The sequence below is a fragment of the Elephas maximus genome, chromosome 6 (assembly GCF_024166365.1).
Source record: "Elephas maximus indicus isolate mEleMax1 chromosome 6, mEleMax1 primary haplotype, whole genome shotgun sequence".
Classification (NCBI taxonomy): domain Eukaryota; kingdom Metazoa; phylum Chordata; class Mammalia; order Proboscidea; family Elephantidae; genus Elephas; species Elephas maximus.
In genome coordinates, this window is record NC_064824.1 from 36,690,235 (window position 1) to 36,716,334 (window position 26,100).

General features: G+C 37.8%; 1 protein-coding gene across 1 annotated transcript in view; it reads right to left on the bottom strand.

Moving 5' to 3' along the window:
* LRP1B (LDL receptor related protein 1B) overlaps window positions 1–26,100 on the bottom strand; it is a 1,748,032-nt gene that overhangs the window by 654,381 nt on the left and 1,067,551 nt on the right. Inside the window, exons 26-27 of the mRNA XM_049888441.1 lie at window positions 23,784–23,948; window positions 23,225–23,469 (exon numbers count right to left, since the gene is read on the bottom strand). Coding sequence (XP_049744398.1) covers window positions 23,225–23,469; window positions 23,784–23,948 — 410 coding nt within the window. The remainder of the gene's footprint in view (window positions 1–23,224; window positions 23,470–23,783; window positions 23,949–26,100) is intronic.

A 26,100-nucleotide genomic window follows, 5' to 3' on the forward strand; every position in this document is an offset into this window, starting at 1 on the left:
GGGTTTGATTTTTTGGTTATACAGCATTTCTTCAGCACCCTTGGTATTTTTCAAAGCAGGAGGCCTACGTGAAGATATGTTTGCCCTCCCTCATTATTAGGTCACCTACTTCTTCATCATCTTTTTTCTTTATGAGCTGATTCCATGGTCAAGGTTTCCTCTGCATACACATATTTACTAAGTCCTAGCGTGGAAGTAAATTCTGGCTTATTGAAATTTAGAAAACAATACTAAATTTTGCAGCCCAATGTCATTCTCTCAATCTTTTTTATGTTTCTTCTTCTGTCATCATGCCTTTTGGGCAAGATTTTAAACTTAATTGGTCAATAACTATTACCTTAAATCTTATTTTTATAGCACCTATCTAGTACAGTCTTTAGAACTAGGCTACTAAATTAAAGGCGGAAAAGACTGCCACCTTCTTACCACCAAGAGCAATATTTTAATTTTCAACTAAAGGTGTCTTCCTAACTGGCATACCTATTGTTCAGAGTAGTTAATATCAGTCCTGTAGAGTTTTAAAGCACAAAGAATAAAAATCAAGAGGATACAATCAAATCATACAGGATGTGAGAAATTAACAAAATTTGATAAACAATGTGGCTTTCTTCAATCTTCAGCACCTCCCCAATGGTGATAAAAATAATCTATGTCCTTACATTTGGTTAAAAATACTACTACTAATAATAATGAATATATGAAAGACCCAGACACAATTCATGAGAAAATCAGTTAAGAACAACAACAACAAAAATCAGAAAAGAGTGGAAACTATGGTTCTACAGATTCCTCAGTACAATTCCTTCTATTACACAGAATAAGCCATGTATTCTGCTCTTTCTTCCCTTTTAACTTGACCTATTATAATTGCGGTGCCTAAGGAATTACAGGACCCCTGGTGGCACAGTAGTTAAGAGCTTGGCTGCTAACCAAATGTTGGCAGTTTGAATCCACCAGCTGTTCACTGGAAACTCTATGGGGCAGTTGTACCCTGTCCTAGGGGGTCACTATGAGTCAGAATTGACTGGATGATAATAAGTTTTGTTTTGTTTTTGGTAAGGAACTGCAAGTTAGAGAAGCAAAAGAGTAAGAGTGACGGTTATTGAGGAGGAAATGTGTTGCAGGAGAGAAGGCGGCATGAAAAATACACTGTTGAGAAATTGTTAGATACCTAGGGTCAGGGCTATAGAGCTGTGGTAAATAAAAAGAGAAAACGCAATGTTTTCCACACTTGAAAAAAAGAGCAGGATGAGCAAGAAGAAACATACAAAGATGAAAGAGGAGTGAAAAAAAGGAAAAGAAAGGGAAGAAATGTGTTAAAAAAATATTGACACAGGAAATGCTGGTCTCCTTAAGGGAATTAAAAGCATCATCCATGACAAGTACAATGGTAGGTATAGGAACTTCACTTTGAAAATCACTATTTTTGGCATAGACTCATACTAGCTCTTCTCAACATCCTATAATTTTCATAAAATACATTTTAAGAGCAAAGATATTACATTTCTATATACATATTAAGTTATATATGTATATATATTTTGCAGGCCAATATTTGTATTCATGATGACACTGTAATGTACAATTCACACTATTTTGTACTTCACACCATGAAAAATCTACAAGGATTTCTTACTTTCCATTTTCATCTCTTTCTTACCTTGAAATAATTTAAAGTTTCTTTTTTAACTGCACTTGAACACAGATGCCTATTCTAATTATTAGATTAGGGAATTTCATTCATCATACTCACTTTTTAATATAAAGCGACAATTAGCAAACAATGACCCCTGAGGCAAATTTGGTCCACTGCCTCTTTTTATGAATAAAGTTTTATCGGAACACAGCCATGCTTATTAATTTACATATTATCTATGGCTGCTTTCACACTGCTATAGCAGAACTGAGCAGTTTCAGTGGAGACCACATGGCTAACAAAGCCTTAAAATATTATCCGATCTTTTAAAGAAAACGTTTGCCAACTCTGACATAAGGCAATTAACCATTTTATGAGAAATACTATAGAGAATTTCAATATCAATACAGAGGTTGTAAATTCCTATAACACCAAGGCTATGTCATTTATTTGTACCCAGGAAATGGGAAAAGCTGACCAGTCAGTGGAATTCTATAAGCAATCTTAACAGATGCAATTCAAATACTGCTGTGTTAGTTGAGTTCACTAGTAGTTCATACCATCTAAATTCAGGTTGACCAAAGAACCTCAGACACCTCTAACAACCTGCCTTTCAAAACCATTCAATAAATATTTATCAAACACAGTTGTTTCAGATACTATGAAAAAAGCTAGAATATAATAGCAGACAACATATAGTTTCACCAAGGAGTTCAAGATTCTATACTCTAACCCTATTCCATTCTCTCCATTCCTATGATCACTGGCTCAGTTTAGGTTCTCACCGTCTCTTACTTGCAATAAACTCTTACTTAATCATCCTAATTAATCTCTTAATTTCCAGTTTCTCCTTATTGCATGCAGTTATCTTTTCTAAAGCACAGAGTTGATCATATATCTACCTTGCTAATAACCTCGGATGACTTCCCACTGTCTGCCTCACAAGGTCTCACTCTTTACTCCCTACCATTTCCCCCAAGACTCCTCAGCTCTATCCAGACAGGTCTACCTTCTGTTCTCATTCACTCTCCAGTTCTTAATCCTCACCTACTCTCTGTTTATTTTATTAAAGATATTACCAATCTTCCAAAATCACAAAATTTTAACTTGCAAATCATCTTTTTCACTTCTCTTTCAGTCTCACATTTAGTAGGTACAATGGTTAAAATTATGTCAACTTGACTAAGCCATGATTTTCAGTGGTTTGGCAGATATTATGTAATCATTCTCCATGTTGTGATCTGGTGTGAGCAGCCAATCAGTTAAAAGGGGAGTTTCCTGGAAGGCGTGGCCTATATCAATATAATAGATGTTCTGGAAAAACTTGCCCTCTTTGGATCCTGCATCTGAATTGTCATCCTCTGACCTCCAATTCTTTGGATGTGGGTCAGCAGTCTTCCATCTGACCTGCAGATTTTGAGATTCACCAGCTCCTGCAGCCCCATAAGCCAGTAGCCTGCCATCTGACCTGCAAATTTTGAATTCATCAGCCCTTGCAACCCAGTGAGTCAGGAGAAACCTCCAGCATGACATCCAACCCCCAGATTTGGGACTTGCCAATCTCCACAACTGGGTGAGCCATTTCCTTGAAATAAATATTTTCTCTCTCTCTCTCTGTGTGTGTATATATATATATATATATATATATATATATATATATACACGCACACACACACTTTTTACTGGTTTTTCTCCTCTAGAGAACTCAGCCTAAGACATTTGGTACTGAAAGTAGTTCTAGAAGAAAAAATCATAAGTTTATTTAATTGGTTCTCAAGTTTGGCTATTCTTAAAGGCACTGATGACTCTGCCTTCAGTAGTTAAGAAGACACTGCTAATCTATGGCATAAGGTGACAATAGAAATACTCAAAATATCACCACCAATGGATCAAATATTTGTGAAAAAGAAGACTCCAGGTGATTGGATATTTGATACTTTCCTACAATTTTTTCAGAATGAGAATTATAGGGAGGCTAGTTGGTTGGTCCTGCTTTTGCTAGAAAGTGGTGAAAGAAGATGAGCTCAGGGCTTCAACATTACAGCTCAAGAACCACATAGAATACACAGTTGCCACTTGTGTCTTGAAAGAAAGCAAAATTTCTTGTAGTAACAGAGCTGATAATGCTGAAAACCAAACCCAGAGTCTTATCATATGAGTGACTGAAGTATAATGCCAACTGAATTCCCAATCTCGGATAGTGTCTGAAATTAAAGTGAGGGCATTGATTGAGAAGAAATGAGATACTGAAACTTGGGGTGGGGACATATGGGCAGATAATCAGGAAGATGAGACATTGAGCCCCTAAATTCAGTTAAATTACTCCTGCCAACAGAACCAGTCCTCTTACTCCCATCTGAAGAGATTGCCCCATTTTTGTCTGCTAAATTACCCTACCCAGGAAAACCATTATCCATCCCTTCCACCCCCACTTGATGAGATTAAATCGGCTGTGCCTGAAGAGTTTTTGTCTGAGATAGCACCTGAGAGGTGCCTGCAGCATTGCCTGGGGGATCGCATGAGGCAGATGCCTTACAAGACATTACTAAATGTCCTTAGGATCCACCCCTACCACTCATTTTTGCTTCTAGACCTATAACTGGGTTAAGTCTCACTGAACCCCAAGAGATGAAGTACAAAGTGTGATCAAAGAGGACGTACACTACACTCCAAAAGAACTGCTTGATTTTTCTAAAGTACACAAACAGAAATCTGTGGAATATGTTTGGGAATGGCTATTGAGGGTGTGGGATAATGGCTGTAAGGATATAAAGTTGTATCAGTCAGAGTGTATTGCAAAGGGGCCACTGTCTTAGTTATCTAGTGCTGCTATAACAGAAATACCACAAATGAATTGTTTTAACAAACAGAAATTAATTTTCTTACAGTCTAACAGGCTAGAAGTCCAAATTCAGAGTGCCAGCTCCAGGGGAAGGCATTCTCCCTCTGTTGGTTCTAGGGAAAGGTCTTTGTCATCAATCTTTGCCTAGTCTAGAAGTTCCCAGAGCAGGGACCCTGGGTCCAAAGGATATGCTCTGCTCCTGGCACTGCTTTCTTGATGGTAGGAAGTCCCCCATCTCTCTGCTTGCTTCTCTCTTTTATATCTCAAAAGAGATTGATTCAAGCTACAACCTAATCTTGTAGATTGAGTCATGTCTCATTACCATAGATGTAGGATTTTAACACAGAGAAAAATCACATCAGATGACAAAATGGTGGACAATCACACAATACTGGGAATCATGACCTAGCCAAGTTGCCGCACATTTTGTGGGGACACAATTCAATCCATAACACTTACTAAGCACGATTCTTCGTTCAATGTTTCAGCTCAGGAGGTTAGGAAATATCTAATAGTTTATTTGGTTGGTTCACTGAAGCATGGATTAAGCAATGGCCTACACGAAATAAAGTTGAAATGCCAGACCTGCCTTGGTGTACTGTAGAAGAAGATATCCAAAAAAAAAAAAGAAGATATCCAAAGGCCTAGGGAAATTGCTATGTTAGAGTGGATTTATCAGGTTGGACCCACAGGCCAACCCATGGAGTGCCCAGAGGATATACCTTTTATCACAGCAGCGAAGAACTTTATGAAGGGAGCCCCAACATCCTTGAAGACTGCTGTGATTGCCATTTTATGTAAGTCAGATTTGATGATAGGAGCTGCGCTAACTGATTTAAGACACCTAACTACAATGGGACTAATTGGACCCAGTGGTGGTAGGGGACAAATGGTGGTGCTTAAATGACAAAGACAAGGTGGGTGTGGTTACCGTAATGGATAGTGAAGTCAACGTAGTAATCAGACTAGTCTGCCTTATATGGACTATGACATTGGCTAGTCATGGTGATCCTAGGAGTTAAATAGATAGGAAATCTACTAACTATTACTTGATCTGGACAAGTGGAAGAACCTTAGGTCAAGTGATCAGCAGTCTAACTTGAATCATCAGAGTAGAAAGTCACAGCCCCTCAGTCAATTCCCAGACTTGAGCCAGTTTATGACCCACAACCACTTCAATGAAGAGGAGGCTGAGTCCCTTTCAGAAAGGACCCCTCTGCACTGCCAAAAATTTATACATTAACCTTTCTCCTAGCCTTCCCCAAAGTGACCTACAGCCATTTATGAGAGTGCTGTTCATTGGGGAAAAGGAAATCATTAGATTTTTTCAGGGATTACTGGACACTGACACTGAACTGACACTAATTCCAAGAGACCAAAAACATCACTGTGGTCCACCAGTCAGAGTGGAGGCATATGGAGCTCAGATAATTAATGGAATCCTGGCTCACATCTGTCTCACACTGGGTCCAGTGGGTCCCCAAACCTATCCTGTTGTGATTTCCTCAGTTCCAGAATGTAGAACTGTAATAGACATTGTTAGGAAGTAGAAGAACTCTCACATTGGATCCCTGACATGTGGAGTAAGGACAATTATGGTAGGAAAAAACAAGTGGAAGCCATTACAACTGCCCCTATCTAGGAAAATAGTAAACCAAAAGCAATATTGCATTCCTGGAAGGATTTCAGAGATTACTGACACTATTGAGGACTTGAAGGAGGCAAGCATGGTGATTTCCATCACATCCCCACTCCACTCACCTATTTGGCCCATGCAAAGAAACAAATGGATCTTGGAGAATGACAGTGGATTATTGTAAACTTAACCAGGTGGCAACTCCAATTGCAGCTGCTGTTCCAGACGTGGTTTCATTGCTTGAGCAAATTAATGCGTCTCACGGTGCTTGGTATGCAGCTATTGATCTGGCCGTGACTTTTTCTTGGTTCTGGTTTCAAAGGAACACCAGAACCAGTTTTCCAGCAATATACCTTCACTGTCCTACCTCAGGAGAGACCTGGCGGCATAGTGGTTAAGAAGTTGCCTGCTAACCAAAAGGTCAACAGTACGAATCTACTAAATGCTCCTTGGAAACCCAACGGGGCAGTTCTACTCTGTCCTATAGGGTCACTCTGAGTTGGAATTAACTCGACAGCATTTGGTTTGTTCTACCTCAGGTGTCTATGAACTCTCCAGCCCTGTGTCATAATTTAGTCTGCAGGAAACTTGATTGCCTTTCACTTCCACGAGACATCACACTGGCCCATTATATTGATGACATTTTGCAGATTGGACCTAGTAAGAGAGAAGTATCAATGACTCTAGACTTATTGATATGACATCTGTGTGCTACAGGGTGGGAAATTAATCTGACAAAAATTCAGGTGACTTCCACCACAGTGAAATTTCTAGGGGTCCAGTGGTATGGAGCAAGTCCAGATATTTCTTCTAAAGTGAAGGATAAGTTGTTGCATTTGCCCCTTTCCCCCCAACTTAAAAGGAGGTACAATGTCTGTTGGGTCTCTTTGGATTTTGGAGGCAACATATTCAACTTTTGGGTGTGCTGCTCTGGCCCATTTATTAAGTACTTGGAAAGCTGATAGTTTTGAGTGGGGTTCAGAACAAGAGAAGGCCCTGCAACAGGTTCAGGCTGCCTTGCAAGCAGCTCTGCAACTTAGGTCATATGATCCGGCTGATCCAATGGTTCTTGATGTGTCAGTGGCAGATACAGATGCTATGTGGAGTCTTTTGCAGCTCCGTATTTGTGAATCACAGCACAGACCCTTAGGATTTGGAGCAAAGTTCTGCTATCCTCTGCAGGTAACTACTCTCCTTTCGAGAAACAGTTTTTGGTTTGTTACTGGGCCTTAGTAGAGACTGAAGGCTTAACCATGGTCCACCACGTCACTACGCAGCCTGACCCACCCATCATGAACTCGGTGTTGTCTGACCCACAAAGCCGTGTAGTTGGAAGCTTACAGCAGCACTCCATTATTAAATGGAAGTGGTATATATAAAATCACGCTTGAGCAGGACCCGAAGGCACAAGTAAGTTACATGAGGAAGTTATCCAAAAGTCCATGGTTCCCACTCCTGTCACATTACCTTCCTTTTCCCAGTCTGCACCTATGGCCTCATGGGGAGTTCCTTATAATTAGCTGACAGAAGAAGAGAAAACTTGTACCTGGTGTACAGATGGTTCTGCAAGATATGCAGGAACCACTGGGACATGGACAGCGGCAACACTGCAGACCCTTTCTGGGCCCTCCCCAAAGGACATTGATGAAAATCCTCCCAGTGGGAAAAATTTCAAGCAAGGCACATGGTTGTTCATTTTGCTTGGAGATAGAGATGGCCAGATGTGTGACTGTATACTGATTCATGGGGCATGGCCAGTGGTTTGACTGAGTGGTCAGGGACTTGGTAGGAACATGATTAGAAAGTTAGTGACAAGGAGTTATGGGGAAGAGCATGTAGCTAGACCTCTCTGAATGGGCCCCCAAAGTGGAGATATCTGTGTCTCTTGTGAACACTCACCAAAGAATGAGCTTGGCAGAGGAGAGTTTTAACAAGCAAGTGGATAGGATGACGCATTTTTTGTCTACCAGTCACCCTCTTTTCCCAACGGGCTCGTGAACAAAGTCGTCAGGGTGGCAGGGATGGAGGTTATACATGCGCTCAGCAGAACAGACTTCCACTCACGAAGGCCAACTTGGCTACAGCCGCTGTTGAGTGCCCAATCTGTCAGCAGCAGAAACCAACGCTGAGTTTCCAATATGGTACCATTCCTAGGGGTGATCAGCCAGCAACCATTGGATATCACTTCCAACATGCAAAGGGCAGTGTTTTATTCTTAATGGAACAGACACTTACTCTGGATACAAATTTGTCTTCCCTGAATGCAATGCTTCTGTCAAAACTAAAATCCATAGGTTTACAGAATGCTTTATGTGCCATAATGGTATTCCACACAGAATTGCCTCAGATCAAGGGACTCACTGTACACAAAATGAAGTCCAGAAATGAGCCTGTGCTCAAGGAATTCATTGGTCTTACCATTTTTCCCATCTTCCTTAAGCAGCTGGCTTGACAGAACAATGGAATGACCTTCTAAGGACACAATTATGGCATCAACTAGGTGGTAATACCTTGTAGGATTGGGGCAATATTCTCCAGAAGGCTGTATATTCTGTAAACCAGCATCCAATATATGGTGCTGTTTCTCCCATAGCCAGGATTCATGGGTCCAGGAATCAAGAAGTGGAAATGGGAGTAGCACAACTCACTATTACACTTAGTGATCCACTCACAAAAATTTTCTTCCTGTCCTTGAAACCCTATGCTCTGCAGGTCTAGAGGTCTTAGTTCTAAAGGGAGGAATGCTCCCATCAGGAGACACAGTATTGATTCCATTGAACTAGAAGTTAAGAATGCCACCTGGCCACTTTGGGCTCCTCATGCCTCTGGATCAATAGGCAAAGAAGTGAGTTACTGTATTGATTGGTGTGATTGATTCTGATTACCAAGGGAAAATCTAATATTACATATGTCTGGAATACAGGAGATTTCTTAGGATGTCTGTTAGTACTACCACACCCTGTAATTTAAGTAAGTGGAAAACTACAGCAACCAAATTCCAATATGACTACTAAAAGCCCAGACTCTTCAGAAATGAAGGTTTGGGCCACCCCATCAGGCAAAGAATTGTGACTAGCTGAGGTGCTTGCTGAGGGCAAAGAGAATACAAAATGGGTGGTGGAAAAAGGTAGTTCTAAATGCCAGCTACAACCATGTGATCAGCTGCAGAAATGAGGAATTGTTTTTCGTATTCTTCCTTGTTTTGTGATATATATGTGAACGTGTGTGTGTGTGTATAAAGCCAATATCTTTGTTTTCTTCCTTCCCTTATTCCACTACTTATTATAAAATAAAAGATGGAAACAAGGCTACCGCATTATTTTTGGTGCTATACCTGTTAGTTTTATCATGATAGGTACAAGTATGACTTTATAATTGTCTTTATTTAGAGCCTATGTATGGGTATGGAAACCCTGGCGGCATAGTGGTTAAGTTTTTAGCTGTTAACCAAAAGGCCGGCAGTTCGAATCCTTGGAAATCCTATAGGGCAGTTCTACTCTGTCCTGTAGGGTTGCTATGAGTCAGAATTGACTCCATGGCAATAGGTTTTTTAGTCTGGTATGGCTAAGGTTTAAGAAGATGTGTACAGGTACCAAGTTAACAAGGGATGAACTGTGATGGTTAAAGTCATGTGTCAACTTGGCTAGGCCATGATTCTCAGTGGTTTGGCAGGTATTTTATAATCATCCTCCATTTTGTGATCTGATGTGAGTAGCCATGCAGTTGAAAGAGGAGTTTCCTTGGGGTTGTGGCCTGCCTCCAATATATATATATAGATGTTCTGGAAAAGCTTGCTGTCTCTCAAGCCTGCACCTGACTCGTCTTCCTCTGGGATGTGAGCCAGCATCCTGCCTTTTGACCTGCCAATTTTGGGATTCACCAGCTCCGCAGCCATGTGAGCCAGCAGCCTGCTGTCTGACCTGCCGATTTTGGGTTAATCAGCCCCTGCAACCACTTGAGTCAGGAGAAGCCTCCAGCCTGACATCTGACCTACAGATTTAATACTTGCCAGCCTTGCAATCTCTCTCTCTCTATATATATACATGTATATACGCTTCATTGATTTTGATCTCTAGAGACCCCAGCCCAAGACAGATAGACTTCACTAATATTTGTTTCTTTTTAGTCTATTTGTACATCTCCTCTTTCAAAACAAAATTCTATTTCTTTACCCTCGAATGACCCCTACGACCATGTAACCAGTGCCCTGGGGTATTGCCAACTACTTTTTCTAAGACGTCAATCTATTTTCCAACCACATCTATCACTTTTCTTTTATATACACTTCATACACACGCGATAATGGATTTCTCATCGCTTCCTGAATATAGCTTGCCTTTTCCATTGCCATGCTGTGTTATTTTCTTCCCCTAGAATTCTATTACCACCGTCTTTATACTAACCTTCCTTCATGACCCAGCTGAAGTCAATCTTCTCTGATGAAATGTTTACTAATAAATCCAGGTAATACTGATTTCTCCCATCAATATATATTCATTTTAATTACTGACTCTACAAGACATTGGAGTCCCTGTGTGGTACAAATGGTTAATGTGCTTGTTTGCTAAACAAAAAATTGGAGGTTTGAGTCCACCCGGAAGTGCCTGGGAAGAAAGGCCTGGTGATTTATTTCTGAAAAACCAGTCACTGAAAACTCCATGGAGCATAGTTCTACTCTGACACACATGGGGTCACAATGTGTCAGAATCAACTCTATGACAACTGGTTTGGGCTTACACAGGGCATTAGGCAATTTATTGTTTACTGTCCTATTTTCTAATTTGTGACATATACTCATATATTCTACATCAGTATACGCTGGTCTCTGTAGCTAAACCGGGGGTTGGCAAGCTTTTTCTATAAAAGGCCAGATAGTAAATATTTTCAGCTTTGCGAACCCTATGCTTCTGTTAGTAACTACTCAGCTCTGGTGTTACAGAGTAAAAGCAGCCATAAACGATACAGAAACAAATGGAGGTAGCTATTTTCAAATAAAACTTTTTTTTTTTTTTTTTTAAGCAGGCAAAGGGCTGAATTTAGCTGAAAGATCACAGTTTGCCAAATGCAAATCTCTGAGCTAGATCATAATGGTTATGAGGGCACGAGCTATGTCTCAGGCACATACACAATATTTTTTCCTAAAATTTCTATGGTATCTATTAGCTGGGTTTAAGGATCTTTGCATTTATATGCATGTTCATCAATATATGTGCATATGTGTTCTAAAATGGCAGCAATCTAAAAATTTGGGAAGTGAATTGATGTTCTAAAGCACATCATAGCTGCAGGTGATGAAATGAAATAATCCATATCTACGACACTTTACAGGAGAACCAAATGTTAATTATGCAATCACACAAGGCTGATATGTGCCCTGTGAAGAAAACAGTATCATTAAAGATAATTTCATATTTCATGCAAATTACATTTAATTAGAGTCCATTTCTCACCAGCCAAAATAAACACTTCAAAACCAAACAATTATTGTATTCAGTAAATTCAAACAAAATATATACAAATGTTGATGCAATATAAAAAATATATATGTTTGTGTACCTAATAAAACTATGCTCAAAGGAAAAGACTGCCAGAATCTAATTTCTTATATGAAATTATTAAAAAGAAAGCTTTTCTCCCTCCCATGTGGTCATTTTTAATACTAATATTCATCATACTAATGAACTTCATTGGTACAAAAATAGTTACTAATGTAATAAAATAATTTTATAGAACTTATTTTCCTTTTAGAAAAGGACTAAAAAAAAAAAAAAGCATTTCAGATGTATTGTGCAATTAAACACAAAACCCAAATCTTATTTTCCATGTGGCAAATATCTTCAAATTATGAAATAACATTCAAGGTTGAAGAACTCGAAGAGGTTTCTCATTAAAAAACACATGCATACATAACAAAATATGTGCAAGTAAAGAACATTCTTGTTGCTCTAGTTTCCCTAGTACTAGGTATGTGGGAGATACTTTTATCAAATTATATCATATTTTTATGGATTTATTTTATGCTGTACTCTTATAAGGTAGAATATAAAATGTTTAAAAATTTTATCTGATCTTCCACAAATATCTGTACTTCAGAGATACTTTTTAAAAGCTATAAATACTATTTCTCTTTATATGTGTGCAGTTCTCTATAAAAGCGTAAACACAAACGTGGAATATCATATTTTTTGATTAAGCATATCTTAAAATACCAAATTTTCTCTCATTCTAAAGAGATGACACACCTTTCTGCAATCTTAATTTACTTGCTGTTTATTTCAGTTATTCTACGTTTTGAAAGAGTAAACATTTGTCTTGGGAAAATTTCAATCTTTAATAATGATTCTATAATCACAATAATCTTTTTGTCTAGGACAGTGGTTCTCAACCAGCAATTGTGGGAATGAGGGGTTTGCACTCTAGGGGACATTTGAGAATGTATGGAGACATTTTTTGTTGTCACGACTCAGGGTGCTGTGGGCATCTAGTGAGTAGAGGCCAGAGATGCCAACAAGCATACTGAAATACACAGGACAGTCCCGCACAATGAAGAATTATCCTGTCCAAAACGTGAAAAGTTCTGTGGTTGAGAAACCTTGATCTAGGAGCGAAACTCTGGATTCTGCAAACTAATGGATCTTGATGAAGTGTTCTAAATGGCTTAAAGTTTGTATAAATGAGGCAAGAACATCAAAAAACAATGCCAAGGAAGAAGGAATTAATGATTCCTCTCTTATCAATCCTTACTACTACTCCAACATAGACTTTATAGCACCACGTTAAAAAAAAAAATCAATAATGCAGCTAAACTCTCTGTATATAAATTCATTTGCAAATCAGTTGTTTAAAACTTGGATTATATTTTGCTAAAGTGCCATATATGGTGATCACATTTTCAAGCAAACAAACAACAAAAAAGATTAAATTCATAATATGACTTTACGATGATACAGATAATACAGAAGGATTCCTTAAGAAATTAGATAGGCACTCATCTATATCATTGGTGTTGGGATCAAGAAATAATGTGTTACAGGTGGAAGGTAAAAGAGAAGAAAGTGAGTTCCATCATGATTTTTTTATATCAACAGTTGGAATGATGTAGCAAATTGTCTTCGGCATGTTTATACCTCCTTTTTCCTCTGCAGTGTTCATTTCCTCTCTCTCTTCTACCAGACTTTCAGCAGTCCTACAAAACCTAAGCACCTCACTATAAAAGCCTCACAGGTTTACTCAAATCTCATTAATACTTCCTTGCTTTGCTATCACCTGTCTTTCACTTCACCTCAGTCAGGGTTCTCATCCCCTCAAAGTTGCTGATATCTACTGCAAGTTAAGGTGGAAATATTTTGATTCAACTAGTTCACGTGAACTTAATGTTCTTAGAAATATTAGCATTTTAAATTAAGATGCATGTTAAATCGAATAGTTCTCCAACTGAGAGTATATAAAATATAAAAAAATAAAGAGACACTATTTTTTTTTATGAAGGTATGAAGGCTGTGGGAAGAACAATGCTTTTTTTTTTTTTTTTTTTTGGACTGAATTCATAACATGTAGGAATATAGAATAAACACACAAACCCAACCAGTCTTGCTCTAGAATTGTGCTCTTCATTGCTATGTCTCCTAAGGTTATCTTTTGTGCACGTACTGGTCCATCTTGTTACTTAACAACATAGTCCTATTGTTCAATAAATTATGTATTTTTTAGTAATAAGACTTGGAAATTCATACTGATATATAACCTCAGACATATCTAGGATCATTAGGATATATACTAACAATTCCACTGAAATTGATCTCACTAAAATTATGACTGGCCTTCATCCAATTTTCCAAATCCAATGAACAATTTTATGATTTTATCTTTCTTGACTTCTCTAGAGCAGTTAGTAGTGTTACCACTATCTTCCAATTCTTCCCCTAAGTTTTATGATTGCTCTGTCTTTTGGTTCTGCAACTTTTTGGTCACCTACTTCTCAGCATTCTCTTTTGCTTTCCTCTTGAATATTGGAGCTTTGTTGTTCTCCAAAGCTCCACCGTGGCCCTCTCCTCATTTTATGAAACAATCTTATTAAATCTCATCCATCTTCTTATTTTTAACCTACAACTGAATGACTCCCAAAGCTTTAGCTCCAGCCCAAACTTTTCTTGCCTTTATAGCCCTGAATATTCAACTGTGTCCCAGAAGTACCTCAGATTCAGCATACCCTAAATTAAATTTTTTAGGTTATCCTTTAAGCCAGATGTCGGTGATCTATGCCCTAGAGATAAAAATCAAGCAGTGAGTTACTTTTAAAAAGGTTGAAAGAAAATCAAATGAGTGATATTTTATTACACATAAAAATTACATGAAACTCAAATTTCAGTGTCCATAAATAAGGTTGTATTGAAACACGAACCCATTCATTTTCCATCTGGCTGCTTTCATGCTACAACAGCAGATTTGAATAGTTACTACTGGGTCGTTTACAGAAAAATTTGCAGATCCTCCCTTAAAACATCTCCAGTGGTCTCTGTGTCACACTTAGGTTGTGAAGACAGTTATAGGAAGTAGAAACATAAAGCCATCTCAAATTCTTCCTTCTCTTCCCAGGTGCACCTATCTTCCACACACAACAAGCCTATCACTATTTTTATTGGTAGTCCCACTGTGTTCTGATACCTGCCCAATCTTGTTTCTCATTTATTCCCCCCTTTTTTTTATTTTTTACTTAGAGATTTTTTTTTTTTTTTTTTTTTACTTATAGATGCCTCAATTTGCAAATGAGAAAATAAGATCCCAGAAGTTAAGTAACTTCCCTCAGGTAGCAAGGTTAGTGAGTGACAATGGAAAGAATTGAGCCAGGCTGTCCTTAACCTGGAGCCCTTGTGGTACACTGGTTAAGTGTTTGGCTGCTCACCAAAAGGTCAGCACTTCAAACCCACCAGTCGCTCCTTGGAAACCCTATGGGGCCATTCTGCTCTGACTTATAGGGTTGCTATGAGTTGGAATCGACTCAAAGGCAATGGGTTTGATTTTGGTTTTTGGTCCTTAATCTAAGATCTTTTTAGAACCACACTCTGTTACCTTTTAAAATACATTTACTTTGCCCACGCATACTAAATCCATCTATAATAACAATTATTTTATTTTATCCTAATTGTTAACTTCATTTGTTCCCCTTCTAGAGTATTAATTCCAAGAAGGTAAGAAATTCCTTTGTCCATGCTTTTATGGCCAATGTAAATGTGTCAATACAACCTGACTCTCTACTGCCATCTGGTGGTATGGTATAAGAATTCCAAGAAGAGTCTCAATAAACATAAATTTGATGTCTGCTGCCTAAAAAGTGTGGTTAAACAAAAAACCAAAACCAAACCCGCTGCCGTCGAGTCGATTTCCGACTCATAAACAAGAAGGGGGTAAAACAGAGATCTGGGGTCAGATGCCCTGGGTTCAGATAAATGGTCAATCATTCCTGACTATTAGATACTGAGCGAGTTGCTTAACATTGCTCGGCCTTAGATTCCTCATTTGTAAAACTGGGTGGCCAACAGCCTTCATCACAGAATTGCAATGAAGATTAGCAGATGTTAGCTGCTACTATTGTTATACTTATTAGTATGGCTATTGTGAAGGACTTAGCTAGACTCTATGCTTGACAGAAAAAAATAAATGATTCTACATTGTTCAAATAAATATTTTAGAATCTACTTGGGTGGTTATGACAGAGCTAGGAAAAGAGTAAATAACCATAACAGGTTCTAAGCGCGAAGAGAGTTTTTACGGTGTGGAACACGAATATGCAGGAGGTGAAATCTTTTTTTTTTTCTGTCACTTTGAAGTGAGAAGGCCTCTCTTAAGGAGAATTGTTCCTGCAAATCTTTGCAAAGATTGAGACTAATGCCTGTAAAGTACTAATAAAAACATGATATAAATTCACAATTTCCTTATTATTACAAAGTCATGGTCATGAAATAACTTTTATGCAGTGCTTAACCACGCAGACCTAAATCTCATTATCTAAACCAGAACCAACATTATGCTTTTGAAAGGGTTTATTGTAAAGTTTTTTTTTGTTGTTGTTGTTGCTGGTGCTGTTATTTTTTAATATACCTGAAGTTCATTCAAATAATAATAAAAAAAATAGCTGCGTTTAATTGATGAAAATATATTTAGACTAAATCGTTTCACAAATGTAAACTGTTTTTGCTTAAAGGGAAATATAATTTTGGTGTTCTTGCTTATTAAAAAAGTAACAAAGGTATTTATTTAAAAGACTTCTCTCTTTAATAAACAACATTCTCCTATGTATTTATTCAATAGGAGGCTGTCAGTGTCAGCTACATGCTATAAATTCCAAATACACACCCAAAAAAAAAAACCCACACCAGATTAAGTAAAAAAATTTGGGTTCAAGTCGTCCAGTTACATGTCCAATTGATAGAATAAGATATATATATATATACAGAAAAGAAAGGAAAGACCAAGATGGATGTCAGAGGAGACTCTGAAACTTGCTCTTGAGCGTCAAGCAGCTAAAGCAAAAAGAGGAATTGATGAAGTCAAAGAACTGAACAGAAGATTTAAAAAGGGCCTCTCGAGAAGACAAAGTAAAGTATTATAATGACATGTGCAAAAAGCTGGAGATGGGAAACCAAAAGGGAAGACACGCTTGGCTTTTCTCAAGCTGAAAGAACTGAAGAAAAAATTCAAGCCTCAAGTTGCAATAGTGAAGGATTCCATGGGGAAAATATTAAATGATGCAGGAAGCATCAAAAGAAGATGGAAGGAATACACAGAGGCATTATACCAAAAAGAGTTAGTCGATATTCAACCATTTCAAGAAGTAACATATGATCAGGAACCTATGGTACTGAAGGAAGAAGTCCAAGCTTCTCTGAAGACATTGGCGATAAACAAGTTTTCAGGAATTGATGGAATATCAATTGAGATGTTTCAACAAACAGTTGTAGCACTGGAGGTGCTCACTCATCTATGCCAAGAAATATGGAAGACAGCTTCCTGGCCAGTTGATTGGAAGAGATCCATATTTATGCCTATTCTGAAGAAAGGTGATCCAACCGAATGTGGAAATTATAGAACAATATCATTAATATCATATGCAAGCAAAATTTTGCTGAAGATCATTCAAAAACAGCTGCAGCAGTTTATCAACAGAGAACTGCCAGAAATTCAGGCTGGTTTCAGAAGAGGATGTGGAACCAGAGATATCATTGCTGATGTCAGATGGATCCTGGCTGAAAGCAGAGAATACCAGAAGGATGTTTACCTGTGTTTTATTGACAATGCTAAGGCATTCAACTGTGTGGATCATAACAAACTATGGATAACATTGCAAAGAATGGGAATTCCAGAACACTTCATTGTGCTCATAAGGAACCTTTACATAGATCAAGAGACAGTAGTTTGGACAGAACGAGGGGCTACTGATTGGTTTAAAGTCAGGAAAGGTGTGCGTCAGGGTTGTATTCTTTCACCATACTTATTCAATCTGTATGCTGAGCAAATAATCTGAGAAGCTGGACCGTCTGAAGAAGAATGGGGCATCAGGATTGGAGGAAGCCTGCATTATACAGATGACACAACCTTGCTTGCTGAAAGTGAAGAGGACTTGAAGCACTTACTGATGAAGATCAAAGACCACAGCCTTCAGTATGGATTGCACCTCAACATAAAGAAAACATAAATCCTCACAACTGGGCCACTGAGCAACATCATGATAAATGGAGAAAAAATTGAAATTGTCAAGGATTTCGTTTTACTTGGATCCACAATCAACAGCCATGGAAGCAGACGTCAAGAAATCAAAAGACGCATTGCATTGGGTAAATCTGCTGCAAAGGACCTCTTCAAAGTGTTGAAGAGCAAAGATGTCACCCTGAAGACTAAGGTGTGGCTGACCCAAGCCATGGTATTTTCAATCGCATCATATGCATGTGAAAGCTGGACAATGAATAAGGAAGAGCGAAGAAGAGCTGATGCCTTAGAATTGTGGTGTTGGCGAAGAATATTGAATATACCACGGACTGCCAAAAGAACAAACAAATCTGTCTTGGAAGAAGTGTGGCCAGAATGCTCCTTAGAGGCAAGGATGGCGAGACTGCGTCTTACATACTTTGGACATGTTGTCAGGAGGGATCAGTCCCTGGAGAAGGACAGGGTCAGCGGAAAAGAGGAAGACCCTTAACGAGGTGGACTGACACAATGGGTGTAACAACGAGCTCAAGAATAACAACGATAGTAAGGATGGCTCAGGACAGGGCTCTGTTTCATTCTGTGGTGCTTAGGGTCGCTATGAGTCAGAACTGACTCAAGGGCACCTAACAACAACAACAAACATATATATATATATATATTTCCCAAAAGCATATGGGAATAAAATGTGAGAACCCTAAGCTGTGGCAACTGTAGTGCGTTGTAGGTAAAATTCCAATTTTAAATTTCCTGATACTTTATATTCATATTTTTTTACCTCTTCTCCATGGTAGCTGGCACAACAAAGCTACTACTTTGTGCCCTTCCTCCTTTACTCTAGAGTTTATTGTTTTACTATTTTTTCACACAGGAGTTATCAGATGCCTCAAACGACTTTCCTCATCACTAGTCTCTCTACTCTTCAATCTCATCTCTATTTTAACATTATAAGTATATGCTTAATATAGAAATATCATCCTGCTACTCCTATAATTAGAAATATTTTAAGCCAGGAACACAATATGCAACCATGCTAGCCAGAATTTAGGACTTCTCTGGTGATCAAAGTAGTGAGATGGAGACAATGGAGCATTGAGCTGGTTGGTGCAGGTGCTTTTCTGCTTCAACCAGAGTACCCTCTAATATTATTATTCCTGGAGCAAATCCAACTTAGTCAAGTTGCATTTCTGCCTTTAAATCCAGGTTTAGATTTAATTTGTTAACATTTGACTGTAGATTTTGGCATCAACAGCCAATTAGTTGGTTTCAGATATTCTCTATTTTTCTTATTCTGCTATAATCTCTGGTAGAAATGTATAAACATGTGCAAGTATACAAATCTCCAAAAGGGTACATATACTTCATAGATATGTAGTATTTCTTTTTGATTACTCTGATACAATTTGAACTGGAGTTGGGTGATGTAGTATTGCTTCTTGGAAGGGCTTGTATTCATTGTATTTGTTTCTGACAACTACAAAAGACCATGTGATTTTTCTTAAAAAAAAAATATTAAATATAGAAAAAGATTTAAGCACAGATCCATGCATTAAAATTATTTTTGATAACAACCACGAACTAAAATCAAACTATTCAATAATGGATGAATTCTTGAAAACATTTTTTGATAGGCACATATGATATGAAAATGTGTAGTTGTTAATAATCAGAGTTATACGGCGTCCACACAAGGGAAAAGTGCTAATGCTAAACCTTAAAAGGGAGATATAGCGTTTAACATGCGGCATGAGCTTCATTCTGAAGAGATACAAAAGCTTCCTAAATTAAAAAAGAATGAGGCATGGTCTCTGGAGTCAGCCACACTACTGGAACCCTGGTTTGGATTTGAGCCACAGCTTCCAAGTCCATTTCATTTACAACAAGCTCAACTCCATTGTACTATAAAAAATTAAAACTTTAGGTCTAAAATATACACTGTTACTTCTTCATATGGCATGTGTTTAACCTTTGGTGTGCTTTTCCAAATCCCATAGAACAATAATTCTGGAAAATAAAAAGATCTAAAATAGATTTTTTTTTAAATTCTGCTTAAGTATCCAATAACCAAGCTAGAAATGTGTGCACGTGATGGATGGTTACTTGTAAAAAAAAGCTGGTGTTAAAACATTTATTAATTTCTTACTTGGAGGATTAGGTAACTTCAAAGATGGTTTCTAACCTTTATATCTTAAATTTGTCAAAGATATTTCTATTTTATAGCAGTAGATGTCATATATTTTTTAAATTTATTATTTTTTCATGAACCTCGCATTATTATTCACCAGAAAATAGAGGTCTAATATTATTGTACTTGTGTTAATGCTGAGCCTTTGTCATCATTTTCATTGTAATTTTATCCTAGATAATAGAATAGTCCATATGTTCTTGCATCTTTTTTCTCCCTAGCAGTGGAAGTGTTACTTCACCGAAGCAGATAAACAGGACGGATAACGATTGTTATATGCTCAGTGATCCTTATAATGGGGGAAAAGTAGAATGTTCTCTGGTCATTCTCAAAATTGGAAATGGACTGCATTTCATTTAGGAAAATAGCAAGTTCTCTTTACAGGTGACATTCTCTAAATGTGTAAAAAGACTACGATATCTACCCTGAACCCTGGGAAAATATGTTAAATTAGATCCATATAATAAAAACTTGGTTATTTTATATAAAGTAGACTAATCACATATAAATTATCTCTCCACTTAAGTAAAGACGCCCAAGGACACCTCTCTCCAACCTAACATATTACGCTGATTTTCTCACTCCCTTTCTACATACAAGGGCACGTCAGGAAAGCTTGAGAGTATCACAGTCCTTCTCATTCTGTGAATTTTCAAGGGTCGTGTCAACGTGGACAAACCAGAGAAAGTGGTTAGGAAATGAAAGATGATGATCCCATTTTAAGGGAGGTAAATGATGCAATACATAGATACAGGCCATTTTTCATGAATTTGTTTTAATTTGCTTAATTTACCCTAAATTTAAAATCGTAATTCATACAAAATACCAAACAATCTAGGGGGAGAAAAATATAACCATGTAAATTGTTTTGCATTTCTAAAAATCAGAAGCAAATTCTATCTTATAATAGTTGGCCATCCCCATAAAGCATTTGTTTATGAGTAGATACTCCTCCTTGTTGAAGGCAACTTTTAGAGAATATCTTTTATTTTATATTAACAGCACGCTGCCAGTCAGAATCATCATTTCTTGCCTTATTTCAATTAAAAAAAAAAATTGCTGTCGAGTCAATTCCGACCCCTAGCAACACTATAGGACACAGTAGAACTGCCACATAGGGTTTTGAAAGGAGTGGCTGGTGGATCCAAACTGCAGACCTTTTGATTAGCAGCCACCTCTTAACCACTGTGTTACTAAAAAAAAAAACTAGGGCTCCTTATTTCAGTTTAGTTCAATATATTTGCTGAATGCCTACTAAGTGCAAAAATGACTAAGGTATACTTTGCCCCTTAAATGTTCTCAGACTTTTCAGGTTGTAGGATGAAGAGAGTCAAGGTTGGTAGGAAAGAATTAAAGTAATTGTTTACAGAGTCCCGGGCACGTAGAGACTCCCATGTGGCAAAGAAAGAGCAATTACATACAAAAATAAAATCAAAACACCAAACCCATTGCCAACTAGTCAATTCCGACTCACAGCCGCCCTATAGGCCAGAGTGGACCTGCCCCGTATAGGGTTTCCAAGACTGTAATCTTTACAGAAACAGACTGCTACATCCTTCTTCTGTAGAGCAGCTGGTGGGTTCAAACCACTGACCTTTTGGTTAACAGCCAAGCACTTAACCACTCCACAATATCCCAGGGTTCCTATACAGAAAAAAACAGAAACTGAGAAATTGAGAATATCTCAGAAGAGAACTAGATTCAATCAGATCGTTTCATAGTGAGGCACTTAAAATGTTATAGATGAAGAAATTTTGTTAGAAGAAATAGCATCAAGGGAGAATGAAGGCTAAGTATTGAAGAAAGACAAAAGACAGCCCTGGGATATTGTGGATCTCAGAGGTAACTGGTTTAGCAAAGTCTAGGAGAAGATAACACAACGTGAATTTAAAATAAATCCTGAGGTATGGTCCACAACACTAGAAATGCCAAGGAGTTGGAAAAAGATTTGCTCCTTATACACTGAAAGAGGGAGAAAGGAGAAAATGTACCCTCCATAGGAGAGAGCTTATCACTGAGAACTACATGTCTAGAATAAAAATACACTAATGAAGAAGGGAACATTGTTTGCACTGGAATGAGATTTCTGTAGGTTTTGGCACACGTCATAATGGTAATGGTAAAGCACGGGGTATAAAAGGATCAGTGGATGGTTGCACTGAATACCCATGGTATCACAGAAAAATACATAGAAAAATAATAAATAAAATATAAATAAATATGTAAAAAAAATATGTATTACATATATATGGAGCCCCGGTGGTACAATGGTTAAGGCTTGGCTGCTAAGTGAAGGGTTGGCAGTTCGAACTCACCCAGAGGCTCAGCAGGCAAAAAGACCTGTGAATCTGCAGTCTAGGAAACCCTATGGGGCAGTCCTACTCTGTCATATAGGGTCACTATGAGTCAGAATCAACTTGACAGCACACAAAAACAACACACAACAATGATATGTTGTTGTTAGATGCCATAAAATTGGCCCTCAACTCATGGTGACTCCACGCATAACAATGAAATGTTTCTCGGTTTTGCGCCATCCCCAAGGTCAGTTGTATATCAAACCATTCGGATCCATAGAGTTTTCATTGGCTGATTTTCATAAGTAGATTGCCAGGCCTTTCCTCCTACTTTTTCTTAGTCTGGAAGCTTTGCTGAAACCTGTTGACCATCACAGCATCCTGGAAGCCAACACCGACAGGTGGGTGGTGGCTGCACATAGGGTGCATTGAAACCAGGCCTCCAACATGGAAGGCAAAAATTCTACCACTGAACCATCACCAACCTACCTCTCTTTCTGTTTCTCTCTGTTTATCTGTCTCTCTCTATATAAGCACACACGCAGGCAAATATATGTACATATATACATATATGAAACAAATCGAACCTGTTGCTGTCTTCTAATTTACTCATCATTCTTAGTTCCTAAATCTGAAGGCCTTATACAACGTCCCACAGTGTCTTTCACTGATGAAATAACAATGACTAAGAATTAGGGGACTTGGTCCAAAATTCTTAGTTTCTAAGATTTTTCTATTTCGATGCAAAATCAATAAAAAGTGAAAAAAATATCCTTAACTTATTAAAATAAAGACTGGAATAACCTCCACCATAAATATACATAAAATATGAGTAACTGTTAGCTTAAAAAAGTTACTTTACAGTTCAAATATTACATGATTAAGGTGAAAATACTTTCTGGATAGATAATTTATAACAAGTACTTACCCTGAGGCTGACGGCTGGGATGGTATATCTGAAGGTCAAATGGCTGTGCACTGGTTTTCTGAATCACACTGACATTCTGCCCTGTCCACTTATTGGCTTTGGACAATGTGTTGGTCCTCCAGTCTGTCCAATAAACCTCACTCCCATACAGAGACACAGCAAAGGGATGAGAAAGGTATTCATGACCTCGGATGATTTCTATCATTCCTGTTCCATCATAGAGGGCTGAATAAATGGCATCTGACCTACAGAAAGGGAAACACATCATTAGTTTATCAAAACCCATTCAAATCGTCCCTTAATATAATGACATTACTGGGATTAATGGTGAAGAATGTATTTGATAAATATTGTTATGGACCTGTATCTGATTTATGGAAACCCCTCTCCCCCAAAAAAGTGAGAAAATCCCTACCGTCATACCAAAAAGTCAAAACTAACCCCCAATTCCAATATACATGTACATGATCCATGCATGTTAGGAAAGTACATGATCCATGCATGTTAGAAAATGTGAGGAAGGTAAAAGAAAATACAGAAAAGGGATCATATTTCAAACCTGGCATCTGTCCAAACTATCCTTTTTTCAAAGTGGTCCACAGTTAATCCATTAGGCCAAGCCCCAGTTTTCATGTCTTTGTAGATGGTTTTTCTCCCAGCACCACTCATAGAGGCAGATTCGATGCGAGGGAAATTTGCATCCCAGTCTGTCCAGAAAAGAATGCTGAAGAAAAAAGGATAATACTATTGTTTCAGCCATTCATTTCAAAAAATATTTATTGAGTGCATAGAATATACTAGATACCAGCTAGGTAAACAATTGTGAGAGAAACAGATATAATATTTACCTTTGTGAGACCTAGAGTCCAGTGGGGGAGGCAGACTAAATAAAACATATGAATATATATTTACAGCTCTTAAATAATTTGAAGAAAAAATTGGCTATGATAGAGAATAGCAGGTGACTGGCCTACATAGAGAAAGCAATCAGGAAAAAACACTCTGAGGATGTGATATTTAAACTGAAACTGGAGGAAGAGGACAGCAGTGTGGAGAACATGACAAGTAGGAGAAACACCAGTTACGAAGGCCCTAATAGGGGAAGCATGTGGGCTATTTGAGGAACAGAAATGAGGCCAATGTATCAGAAGTATAGTGAGTGACGGGGAGTGGGGAAGAAGATGAAGTTGAAGAGCGTGATCTTATGGGCCTTGCAGGGCAAGGCAATTATTTTGGAATTTATGTCAGAGGGATATATAAATCACTCTGGCAGTTAATGCAAAGAACAGACTATAGTGAGGTCAGAGTGTGAGAAAGCGAGGTGTTATTTTAAAGGACCAGGCCAAAGATCATAGTGGTCTGGACTAAGACAGGGGCATGTTTTGGAGGTAGAAGTCCCAGGACTTGCTGAGGGATAGGATGTGAGGGATGAGGTTTAAAGAAGAATCATGGGTAACTGTCAGCCTCTTATTTGAGAGTAGGAAGAGGTTGGACAGGGACTCCATTAATTGAAATAAGAAAAACTGGGGGAAGAACAGATTTTTAGTGCTGAGCATTTAGGGTGAGTCGATACAGATAGGAATCGAAAGTATAATTATACAATTTTTCAATTTGAGTTTTCCAGATATCAAAAAGGAGATGTCCAGGAAGCTCTTTGGTATGCCAGGGTGAAGCTAAGAGAAGAGGTTGTGGTTGGAGGCAAGAATTTGGAAGTCATTAGCATGGAGATGGTATTTAGGGCCATAAAAATGAAATAGGTCAGGACAGAGGGTATAGAGGGAAGAATAGCAGAGAACCATATATTTTGATACATACAACAATACAATTGTTAAAATGAAATTGTTTTTATATTAAAAGGTTATTATTTATTTCTTTTGCCAAATACTACTTCTACTTTATATTTTAATGGCTCACCAATAGTTCTGCACAATAGTTAAGTACTTCACATTGTACTTTTGATTTCTAAGACTGTTAGGTTATAGACAGTTGTGTTTAACTGACTGTGGTCTAAAACTGCTGAGGTATGTTTCTATCGTGATTATATAATGTACTTATAAGCAATTCCACAATCCCTACTAGCTAACATTTTTTTGAGTGTTTGCTATGTACTAAGTAATGTTTTAAGTGATTTACTTAAATTATCACATTTAATCTGTTAAGAGGCCATTGCTATATACCACATTTTACAGAGGAGAAGACAAGTGTAGAGAACATAATTTACTTGACAAGGGTTACACAGCCAGCAAGAGGCAGGGTGGAGAAGGAAGCATGGCAGCCTGACTCTCATTTTTATGCTCTTAGCATCTAAATCTTTACTGCTGTGTCACTAAATAAAATAACAAAGGGAAAGCAGCTGGTACAGGAGAAGGAGGATGTTTGGCAATTAATAAATAGGAGTGTCCTCTTTCCTTTGGTATAGAACCCAGTGGGAGGTATGGAGATTTGGGAAGAGAGAATTCAAGTGACTGGAGAGGTTTCACAGTTCCTCCTTGTTAGCAGTTCTGGTAGCATTTTGGTGAGAAACACTAAAGTGACTGATAAAAAAAAATAAATTTTTTCTTCTTTATAATCACATGTGGCTTTGCCAATTTTTGGCTCTTCCATTATTTTGTATAATTTTTGAGTTAGGATTCAAAGAATTACCTCAGAAGATGAAAGAACCCTCTGTCTGGAACACAATTTGATTTGACCTAGCTTTTTTTTTTTTTTGTGAAGTCTTTTTTTTTTTTTTTTATTGTGGCTTAGCACAATGCAAGGAAATGTGGGTGACGTAAACTAAGCATTCATCATAACTCTAATTTTTGAGAAGTATGTAGTCTCACAGAAAATAAGAATTGTGAATAAAAAATTATTAAAGGACAATTCAAAACATTATA